Source organism: Electrophorus electricus, chromosome 20 (assembly GCF_013358815.1).
Source record: "Electrophorus electricus isolate fEleEle1 chromosome 20, fEleEle1.pri, whole genome shotgun sequence".
Classification (NCBI taxonomy): domain Eukaryota; kingdom Metazoa; phylum Chordata; class Actinopteri; order Gymnotiformes; family Gymnotidae; genus Electrophorus; species Electrophorus electricus.
The window spans coordinates 10378947-10390837 of NC_049554.1; the positions used below are offsets into that span (position 1 = coordinate 10378947).

An 11891-nucleotide genomic window follows, 5' to 3' on the forward strand; every position below is an offset into this window, starting at 1 on the left:
AATAAATAAATTATATATATATATATATATATATATATAAAATTAGTTGCTATAGTTACGTACAAATGAAAATAGTGGCAAGCATAGCCTGCATAACACTGATAAACATCGTTCAACACTGTTGTCGCTAATGAGTTCAAATGAATAATTTTGCCAATGTTTAGTATGACTGAATGAATTTAATTTAATTAATAGATTGCCTTTAGATCATTATGTAGTAGGCCTATATTAAATTAACAGTTTACCAAAAAAAAGGAAATGCCATCTTGCAATCACCGGAGGACACATTTTATCCACGATATAATCAGATTATATCAGAAGCGGACCATATTTCGGATGTCAGTCGAGTGTTTTTTGAGAATTAAATTAACCACGGAGGCGTGACAGGGTGTGGCTGTATGCTGTCAGTCACGAATGTTTATAGCGTAATGGTAATCGCCACCAATCCGATCATTTCAAACTGTACTACAGTTTTCGCACGCCAGAGCGGAGACCTGCATCTTATAGGTTAAAATAACGGAAGCTTTGTTCACCAGTTCGCAGCCTTATAAGGTTCAGACGCCAACAGGCAACATTAATATTGAATAGCTACGAAAGACAGATGGCATTATAAAAATAAGAAGCGTTACACACTTTGTTAACGTTAAGTTAGTTGCCTTTCCTAAAATAATTGCAAACTAATTTAGCTTGTTTGTGATTTCCAGTTTTCGACAACTAAATACTACCACCGGTTATACGACTGCGGAGGTGGGGCTAATAAATTCATCATCCTCGCTCCCTCGTGGTTGCGGAAACAGTTCAATGGTGGTTAACCTCGTACACGTTGCTGTACACAGAAAAGGGGGCGGTGAATACATAACCCCTTCATTTTTCTTTAGGTACTTCACTTCCTTTTCTAGACACAATTCTTAACATGGCTGCTCTTTCAGCCTGGTTTTGGAACGAAAAATTCTGGCTTCCTCATAATGTGACCTGGGCGGACTTCGCGGACCCAGCGCCCGGGGTGGAGTATCCTAAAGCCGGACACTTGCTCACAGCTTTGCCCCTGGCCCTGGGGATATTCGCTGTCAGGATATTATTCGAAAGGTACGCACTCAGACAGGCGACTAGCGAAAACAATCACTTGATGGTCAAAACCAGGCAAAAATCAAGAACAAACTTGTGCATGGACCGGAAGAGAGATGGTATGACTGAACACGAAAATTCTTGTTTTTTAGCATAGAAGTGCTTCTTGGGATAGCTAGCTAGCTGTCTTGTCTTTATTTTATTGGGTATTTCTTTAGATAATTCCCAGCAAGTAACCTACTTATTCGAGTTGATTATTACCATTGAAACCTCTAGCTAAATCACTGGTTATTTGTCTTCTTTCCAGTGCCACCTTTGTAAGTCCCATTGATCAGACCCTTTTTGCGAATTCAAAGTTTGCGATAGATAGATAGATAGATAGATAGATAGATAGATAGATAGATAGATAGATAGATAGATAGATAGATAGATAGATAGCTATGTGTAAAGTTGCTTATAAATGGCTTATTTAACAGGTTAAGCAGTGAAGAAGGATTTGAATTTAAGGCTTACATTTGGCCTGTCAGCCTTGGTATACTCATGCCAGCCTGTAATTGAAAGCATGTCTTCCAGGCTACTTAATGAATAGAAGTTGGGTTATCGTGAACTAGTCATTTGTTTGTCTGGAGATCTAGTACATAATTCCTTATTGTCGATCTTTTTTTCTCAGGGCTTCTATAACACACGAGCTGGCAAAACTGAATGACTGCTAAAGCCCTGCTGCCTTTTCTCATCCTTGCCATGCAGTGTTCTATATCTGTTTATCTACTTATTTGCAGCAAGAGAATATTATTTAACATGTCTGTGCATTTTTGTTATGTGCTTGGCTAGAAAGCCTTATTTCTGAGTTTTTGTGAAATTGTTAAACCTGGACTATGTGCATACCTCCAAAACAAAACAATTATCCTAGCAAAGAAGCAAAACTGTTTGAGTTATACACAACTGTTGTACAGGTTAAACAGAGGTCTGTTCTTAGAAGATTTAACAGAAAGCCAGCTAGCATTAATAGTGCCTAAGATTGGTAGTTAATATTTATTTGTGAACAAATTTGAGAAATATTCTCTTGAAAATTGTTTTATCTGAAAGTTGCATGGATAGGTTTTTACATACCTGGCATAAACAAATAATGTAAGCATGAAAACAGGTCCCTCAGTGGTATGACTGCAGCTAAATTGAAGTTTATTGACCTACATAGAGAGCACATTCTTGCTTAACCAGTTGGAGCTGAAGATAACTATCTGGCTTTTCTGGTTATAGTGGAATATTTTAGATTTTGAGTCTGGTTCCACTCGTTCGATAAAAGCCTCTTTGCTGCAGATTGTGTGTCGAGCCTCTGCACACATCTTCAAGAATGCATTGGCAGAGACAAACTTCAGCATAGCTTGTTAAACCAGTCCTGTACAAGAATGCAGTGAACTCCTGCCTTATTTATTTATTTATTTAACAGAAGACCTGAGGTCATTTGATTTTCATCAGTAATGGCAATGACTCTTATCTTTTAATGGCTGGCTTAAATTCAGATTTAATCTCAGTGATGGTCTGTGTCCTACTGCTAGATTTAAACCCATCAGATAGATTAAAACTGCATTTTGTAAAAGATGGCAGTGGCATGGTAAATAGGGCAGCTACTCAGACCTGGCCTATTTCCCTGTGACAACTTTTAAATGAGTCGCTTAGCCCCAAGGCTTAACTCCAACGGTACTCCACCATGGCTACCCCTGCCCTCCTCTGGGAGTCCATCACCTGTTTACTTCTGAGGACACCCATCTTCTTATGGTGCTTCTAGGAACTCGTCTTCCCTTCGTTAGCAGCGTCCGGAGAGCCAATCAATGGCTCGCAACATCCAAGCAGCCCAATTAAGCTCCCCTGTCCGCCGAGTATTGGGCTGGCTTTGGGGGAATGCCTGGCATGCTCCTGGGGAGGGGAGGAGCTGCTAGCAGTGCTGAGGGGCAACGGCTTGCTGCCTGGCGTCACTCGGCCAGCCGCGCATCCCTCAGGATGTGGGGGAAATTGTTGTCAGTGGCACGCGGCCGGTCTGGTTGCACTGACTCATTCATTTATTCATCAGCGATGACTTGAGCACAGTGGATGGCGTCAGAAGCCTTCACCATGGGGGTTAAACGTGCTGGCATGTTTCGCTGGCTGGCATGTGTGCTCATCCTCAGTTAGGCTGCCCACACATGTTGGAACACCCACCTTCATTGAGAAACAGTTTGGAGAGCCATACGGTACTAGTTTGCTTGTCTTTCTCACACAAGAATCAGACATGCACAAATGCATGCATGCACGCAGACAAGAGCATGCTCTTCTCAGCCTTATAATATTTATGCCTGTCCACAGCACCCCCACCTAGATTCGTTACACACACAACACATATACACAGTGCTGTACATTCACACAATCATCCATTCATGGAAGTCTCCGGTTTGGTCCCATTTGACTTCAGGAATGTGCTCAAGGCCTTATAAAACTCGAGTCGTAGTAATTGAAAAGCACGAGGTATTTTTGTGTAAGTGTTGTTGTGCAAGCAATGACTCACGATGTAGAAATGCTCCACTACTTTGAATGAAGACACACTGAATAGCTAATGCCCTGGCAGGTTCTTCTAAGCCACAGTGCCTACAGTGGTGGCAGTATGTGTAAATGCAGGCTAAGCAATTAAGACCAAGAAGCTTTTTAAGATGAAGCCTCAATGTTTTTGTTTGGGGATATTTTGCCTAGACACGAGCTTTCGCCTCAGTTCAAATCAAATCAAATCAAAGTTTGTCGAATATACATTTGTAGCAAGTACAAAGTTGCAGTGAAATGTAGCACCTTGTAATTTTAAAAAGGAAACGATAAATAATAACTGCCAATAAATTAACTATTTGGACAGTATAACAATGAGTAAGGGGTGGGAGGGAGTGTTGGCACAAGAAAAGCAGAGTCTTTTAGAAGAATTCTAGAAGGTTCTCAGGCTGTGAATTCACATGCCTGATCGAGCTCACAAGAGTTTGGTTTACATAGCTTACAGAAAAGAGGACCCACCCAAACAGTGTGTCTGAGCTCAAATTAGTGTCTTCTAACTAATAAGAGTTTCACTCACAGCCCAAGTCTATCAGAGCAGTAATGACCTTAATGTGGATGACGTTAGACAGTAAGATGAGGATTAGAGTTCATCTTTTGATCAATATAACACTGGTGTAGTTCAAGTGGACCTTTTCATAATTGAAATATCCTCTATAAAAGACCAGATAGAGATGACACAATGTATGATGTCAGCTGTTGAACTTTTTGTCCTTGTGTGATGACCCATTTCCTGCTATTCGATTGTACCGTAGTTTAAATTTGCACACTTAGTTACTGATATGTGAGAATGCTAATAATGATTTTCAAACCTTACCATCCCTCATATACACATTTGAACACATGTTTGTAGTTTTACACTTTGTCAGGATGACACATTTTTGCTTTAAGGTAATTCTCAGAAGTGGTGCTTCAGCACTGCAGGGACCATCGTGTGAATGTGTTTAAAGCTGAACCTGCAGAGCTCGTGTTTAGAAGTGCTGATACTGCAGAACGTAGCCACGACATGATAGAGAATGCAATCAAGACACAGATAACAGAAACAAGATTTTAAATGTGTAAAAGCATTTTAATGAATTTAGTCAATAATTTATGATGAAGTTTATGAGCTTGTTTAACATCTTTGTGAAGATGTGTTTGCATGCAATGTGTGTGTGTGTGTGTGTGTGTGTGTGTGTGTGTGTGTGTGTGTGTGTGTTCAATGTGATATTCGCAGTTTAAAAGCACTTCACATTTTCAGGTGAACAGATCAGAGATTAAGGAGGGCTAAAATCAGGGATTAGGGAGGGCGAAGTTAAGGTCATCTGATCATGCAGGTTCGTGTTAGCAGATGTTTACTGGATGTCTGGTGTTTTTGATTTTTTGCCTCAACATGTCCAAAATGCTCCTAGTAAAGTGTCATTAGATTTCTCAAAAGCATATAGGATAGTCAAAAGGAACCCTAAATAACCATCACCAGACACTCCTTGGTCTGCATAGTGCTAAAGTTCTTTTTGAAGATACAACCGTGATATTTTTTATTTATTTTTGATAAAGTCTGTTTCTACAAAGGTACAATCTGGTTAACTGGGTTTGGGCGACACAGGCTGCTAAAAATTCCCTCAGAATTCCAATGTGTCGAGTGATGAGTAAGATAAGAATAAGATTATGTTTACATGTTTGCATCTTTCTCTCTCTGTGTGTGTGTGTGTGTGTGTGCGCGCCAGCTAGTGAGGCGATCAGTCAGCAAGACAGTCAGTCAAAATATTTGAAATAATGGAACTACCATCTGTTAAATGTAGCACCCTCAGATAGGGAATGCACCTTGCTTTTTGCCTACCCCATTCTAATTAAAACACAGTCTGTGAAACATTATTTTTGGTCAGTGCCAAATACCACGGTTCTGTATGCGCTCGTGAGGCAGAGCGGAGTCGAACTGGCCAGAGCGGGAACACTGCGTAACACAGAGTAATAAACTGTCAGGAACAGCTGTCAACACTGAGTCACGATAGTCCTTTATCCTTCGTCTCAATGTTGGTGTAAATGCGGATTGCTTGTGTTCATGCCAGAGATATAGCAGATGGGGAATTCCATCTACGATATTACATTGATTTAAGGCGATCCTCCATCTTCCTGCCTTGCACTTCTCTCTAAAAGATGTTCTCCTAATTGCAGTCTACTTTTGAGTGTAATACATTTGCATATAAATATAAGGTGTGTGTGTGTGTGTGTGAGAGTGATTAGAAGGATAGCCTACATTTGTTAAATGCCATCATTTGATTGAGTTTCCTGTTTAAGACAAAGTTGTTTCGTACACTGTCTGAAAATACCGGTGCCTTCATGGTTCATTTCATGGCCGTTATTCAGTTTTCACTTCATTTCCTCTGTTTAAAGTCTAGAGAAATGAACACACCCTCGGGTCATGCAAACAGTTGTCTATTATTCCCTGCATGGATTGTCTTTTAAATCCTTTAAATCATTCATTTCATTCACAGTGCAGCAGAATGCCTACTCCTTTGTGTATGCTGTCCTGTCTCCCCTCCACACACAAGCAGTGTTTTGCTGAATTTAATCTTATCGGTTGAGTTGTATAATCTTTTTTTAGATTTGACTTTTTATATCTGATTGAGACAAACGCCTCTTAGGTGGAAAAATGCTTAAGAGGTCCAATCAGAAATGTGGAAAATTCAGAAAATGAAGAAAAACCTCACAGCTCAAGTAAGAAAACGGTAGTCATCTTTTTTATGTTTTTATTTTTTTATTTATTTTTTATTCTAAGACAAACTAATTGTCATGATGTTGAAATGTAATCACATAACAGAATCTTTGTTGTTATTCACGTAGCCATTGGTTTCCTCAGTGTGTTTGCCACTGCTTTCCCTGTGGCACTGCCATGCTGCTGATGTGTTCTGTCATAGTCAGTAGCAAGGAAGAATGTTTTGAAATAAATTTTTGGAAATCAAGATATAGGTTGTAAGAGTCTCATTTGATGGCATGAAGTTCTTCTCAATGTCACAGTTGAATTTCACTTAATTATGTATTTTTATGGTTTTATCAGTTAACATTAAAACATTATGCACAGCTACTGTAAGTCTTCACCATCATTGTAATGTACTGTACTTTAGCAAAGATGCAGGTTCAAAAACCTACCCATAATGTTTCATGTTTTAAGTGAACATACGGTAATTCTGATAAAATATTGGACAGGAAAGTTGGGGTCAAACTAAATACGAGATCCTGCCGTCATCAGTCACCTTTCTGTCTGATCTTGTCTGATCTACACCTTTCTGTCTGATTTGGGAATGTCACCTGCTCTTCAGCCTTGTGGTGGACAGAAGTAGGCACACACTACTTTTGTAAAAAATGCAATCACTGGAACACCACATTTCTTTTTAAAACAATATGAGTTATGATGGAGACTGATCTATGACAAACCATTGAAACTAACTATGTATGTAACATATTGTAGATTTTCCTAATTTGGTTGCATGCAAAGTAACAGCTGAACTACTGACAAGTGAGTCCTTTTTGTGTTCAGAGGGATATGTGCATTTTGGATATTTTTTTGCAGTGTTGGAAATTACCTTTTATGAGAGTGTGTATGAGGATGTGAAATTTACTTTAAACACACAAATGGCTGTCTTCCCCTATTAAGATGAATTATTGAGCCTAGTCCGATGTGATCCCGTTTCTGTACCATTACAATGCTCCATGCACCCTGTCTGTTTATGCTGTACATATTTGTTGTCTCAGACTCAGGCACTCGTATTCTGAACTGCAGCACCTACCCTATTTGAGGTATGTGTGCAATGTATAGCAACGGGCATTTCCTAGAGGTCTTCCCCCAATGATCCATCCTGTTTTATCACAGAAATGTTTATTTAAAAAAAAGAAAAAAAGTTAATATCTTAAAGGTTTTACATGGTGTCTCAGCAATAAAGCTTGGCCTTTGCTGTCACTGCTGTCTTTGATCTCCCTCAGGTTTATAGCAGGTCCATGTGCGTACATCCTTCATATCCACGCCGAGGTGAGCCGGAAAGCGCAGCAGAACCCTGTCTTGGAGAAAGTGTTTACATGTGTCACAAAGGTACACCCACCTCTTCTACACACTCCATCGCACTGCTTTGGGTTTTTCTCCTGGGGAGGCTCAAAGCCCTCACGGTCTTCCATGGCTATTGGGCAAGAACTTATAGCAAAGTTCAGCCTCAAAACTCATGCATATTCGCTCACGTGAACGTTCATGCTTCTAGCTCACGTGTTGTTGTACTTTAATTCTCCACTGCAATCTCATCGAATTTTTTATTTATTTATTTTTCTCCTCTCCTTGAAGAAAACCTTCTTACTCTTGGGAGCCTTAAGTTCACTCTTAATGAAGATCTCATGTCTTTTATTGCAAAGACCTGTTTGTTTCCGCAGAGAAAAGTAGAAAGGCGAGCCTCAGTTTAAGAGGGTTTACCATTGCCTTATTAATATCTGGACATGTTCAAAGCTCTACACTAAATGCTGTGGTTTATTTTCCAGTATCCTGTAATTCAAAGCTCATTAATGCTAACCTTTTAATAGCCACCCCTGCTATAGGTGAATGGGTGTGCCAGCACCTTGATATCACATAAGAATGAGACTTTGCTGCAGTGTCATATTACCAATCAATAAAGTGTGCTAGCCATATACGATATGAGTGCCTTTATAGTCACTTATATTTTCTTGCTGTTTTAGTGTTACCTATTCCATTTACGTCTTATTAAAATTGTCAGTAAAGTTATAAAGCTTATTAATGGCTATTTGCTCTGCTTTTACCTTGTGAACTTTAGCATTTTGAGTTTGACAGGCAAAAATTCTAATTTGCTCTTTCTTCTCTTAGTGCCCAGACTCCCGGCAGCTCAATGGGCTGGCCAAGCAGCTGGACTGGGAAGTGCGGAAGCTCCAGCGATGGTTTCGGCACCGGCGAAACCAGGACAAGCCCACCACGCGGACCAAGTTCTGCGAGAGCATGTGGGTCTCTCCTCTGCCGTGGATTCTGAGCTTTGAACTGCACACATGTAGCCTCACACCTTTCTTCTGACGTCAAAGCAGATTAGAGTGATTGTTTCCATTGTCACCCTCTAACTGGAATTGTTTTCAGATGAGTTGTGTGCGTGTATGTGTTCTGTAGACTTAATAAGGCCATTGCCTTTGTTACTATGATCTTGCATTCCTTTTATTTGATTCCAGGTCTTTGATTTTCTTTCCAGGTGGAGGTTTACATTTTATCTGTGCATATTTACCTATGGGTTCTGCTTTCTGTGGCAGGTGAGCTGCAAACATCCAAGCTGAAACGGGAGAAAGCAGGTTATCAATCACAAAAATATAAGCTGAACAGTGGCGGGCAAAACGATCAGTCCAGAGGTGTTCAAAAGTAATAAGGCCCACCTGTCTACAGTAACTACAGTAGCGAAGGCTCGCTGTACACGTTAGTCTCCATCTTTCGGGGGTGTATAGGATATTTAGGGACTGGATCCCTGCACAGCTGTTGCTTTGCGCCATTCAACGGACTACCCCCATTTAATAACAAGAGATCCCTCTTAGGTTTTAGTAATGTTGATAAACATGTCAAGGCTACTGTGTTTGGACATCAGTTAACATCCACGAGGAGAATGGAAAATTAAAATGTTTAAATTAACTGTGTGTGTGTGTGTGTGTGTGTATTGTAGTCTCCCTGGATGTGGGACACACGACAATGCTGGTACAATTACCCCTATCAGGTGAGGTAAAACGATCCTGAGTTTAGCAGTGTGTCTGTTGTAAATGACAATTGAACATTAGTGTCCTATAGCCTTCTATATTTATTTGTGTGTGTCTGTGTGTGTAATGTTTTCCTGTAAAGGTCCTCACACCTGGCTTATATCACTACTATGTGACAGAGCTGGCCTTCTACTGGTCGCTTATGTTCTCCCAGTTTACAGACATCAAGAGAAAGGTGGGTGCACGTGTATGCGTGCGTGTGTAGCATTGTTGCTGTACTTAGGAACAGAATGTGCTGAACTGTGACATTTCTGTCGTTTATGCCCCTGGTCCTTTATGCAAGTAGTATTCATTCTTTAAAAAATGTAAGGAACTTATATTGGCTTGCCAAAACACCTTAACATATTTTTCTTTTTGTTATACCTAGGCATAAAGGTTAATGATAAACACGTTATATACTCAAATAAGATACATATTCATGTTTAAGTTGTGTATAATCATAAATGTGAGGCCCTCACACAGATGATGGTGGAGATAATTGTGTGTGTGTGTGTGTACACGTGTGCAATTGAATGAGAGATTGTATGAGTGTGCACGTGAATGAGAGAGCTGTGCATGTGAATGCTGGTGGGTAGCAAAGTTCGGTGCCACTGTGTTCCCCAGTGCCCTAATGGTGTCCTAATTCCCAGCGGTCACCTCCGCCCGCCTGGCACAGTGGCTGGCTTTATGGGCTGGCTTTTTATGGGCTTTATGGGAATAATCTGGTGCCTTAGTGACGCACACATTCCTGCGCACTGGCCTTGTCCTGGGTTGTTGCATGCAAGCTCCTGAGCTCTGTCATATGCTGGCTTAGGTGCAGAAACTCGACGTGGCTTGATTACGCTGCATACTTTAGTGACACTGAGTCTGTTCACCTACTACGTAACCATAGTGGAATCGGTGCTTGTGGCAGTATAATTTGGATCACAGATTGGTTATTCTGTAGCCCGCCCAGAGTGAATATAGAGAGTCCTAATTATTCTTGTGTAGTGTAATAGTTACTAGTTCATCACTTGTAGTTGTATAGTTGCACTTTTATTGTCTTAGTTGTGGAACTTTGGCCCCTGGCATTTTTGCAAAGGAATCTTTCACCTTTATGATACAATAAACATCAAGGCATGTTCTCAGTAGTATAGCTCACTGCAAAAGTGTATATAGATTATAGTGCTCAAAAGTTCCTGTGTGTGTATGTAATATGTTTTTGTTTATTTATTTAGCAGACAATATTATGAGAGTGTACTGTACTGGAGGACTTGGGTTGTGACAAGGGATGGCATTGTCATGTGACACTGGGCTGTAATGGAATGATTTAAATTCTTTAGTTAATGCAGGGGAGTGGGGGAATTTGTAGGTTGCTGGTTTTGGTGATGTAATGATGCCCTTTATTATTGTGCACCTAAGAAGATTGCATACTGTCTGCAAGTGTAGACAGGACAAAGACTTTTTGGGGGGTGGTGGGGTGTTTGTATGTTTGGTGTTTTGTTTATTATTATTTCATTTTGTCAAGCCAATCCAGGTGCATGATGGTTAATGCTAGAACTGCAGAATGTTCACAGAAATTAACATTGCAGTTATTTTCAGTGATGTGATTAATCACTGAAGTTAACACCTGCAGCATCTCACCAGTTCACTGCGGAGACACCTCCAGTACAATGGGCCAGTTCCTTTGTCCTTAGTAGCATTCACTTGAAATACTTGGGCATAAGGCATGTATGCCATATAAGGAAGGGCAGCAAACTTAACATCCTTATTTTTTGCACACAGTTTTGCATATAATTTGCAAGCTTTCATGCTTGTACTTCAGGGTAAACGATATTCTGTGCACACATGGAAACCACAGCTGGTAAATTCGCATCTTTTGTTGTCATGTTTGTCCACCTATTATAGGTTACTCTGCATGTTTTAGTTCATCTGTGTATGAAAACAAATAATATTAGGCCCTTCAGCTCTAATGTCCACATCAGGATGAAGAACAAGTATAAGTTAGCATAGTAAATTTGCTCATGATGTTGTTTTGTACTGAGTTCTGAAGGGAAAACAGTAGTACAATGGAGGGATTTGCGGAACAGGGCAATATGATGTGCTTATATTAAGAAATTGACCAAAGTTTGAGCTGTCCAACATAATTAGAAAGGAAAGCCCATCAGGACTATTGTACCTTGCATGAACCCTATCTGATGAGGGGCACCAAATTTAACCTCACACCAGACATGGAAATGACGCAAAAAAAACCCTCATAGCTAAAACGGCACTTTTACTGGACCATTATTCAAGATTAGTTCGTTGCATGCTATAAACAACTATTAATATGAACTTTGCGATATGTAAACAGCTATAGGCTGTTTTTCCCACCACAGTTAATATTGTGTGAACTAATATTGAGCCTATTAAAATAACAAGTGATGTGCCATATCAAATTGTTCACTCAGTATAAAGAGAACAAGAGTTCTGCTTGTTTTCACAAAGGACTGAATTAGTAATTATGAATGCCACCTTATTATTAGTTGTTTGATTTTTGAGCC

General features: G+C 40.0%; 1 protein-coding gene across 2 annotated transcripts in view; it reads left to right on the top strand.

Annotated features, from left to right (window-relative positions):
* Positions 1–666: 666 nt before the first annotated feature.
* cers5 (ceramide synthase 5) overlaps positions 667–11891 on the top strand; it is a 17339-nt gene continuing 6114 nt past the window's right edge. The window contains exons 1-6 of one of the 2 annotated variants that reach the window (XM_035520327.1): positions 667–1086; positions 7591–7696; positions 8471–8601; positions 8841–8898; positions 9300–9350; positions 9473–9565. In XM_035520327.1, the coding sequence (XP_035376220.1) occupies positions 914–1086; positions 7591–7696; positions 8471–8601; positions 8841–8898; positions 9300–9350; positions 9473–9565 (612 nt within the window). In that variant the 5' untranslated portion in view covers positions 667–913. The remainder of the gene's footprint in view (positions 1087–7590; positions 7697–8470; positions 8602–8840; positions 8899–9299; positions 9351–9472; positions 9566–11891) is intronic. The other variant, XM_035520326.1, reaches the window with a different exon arrangement.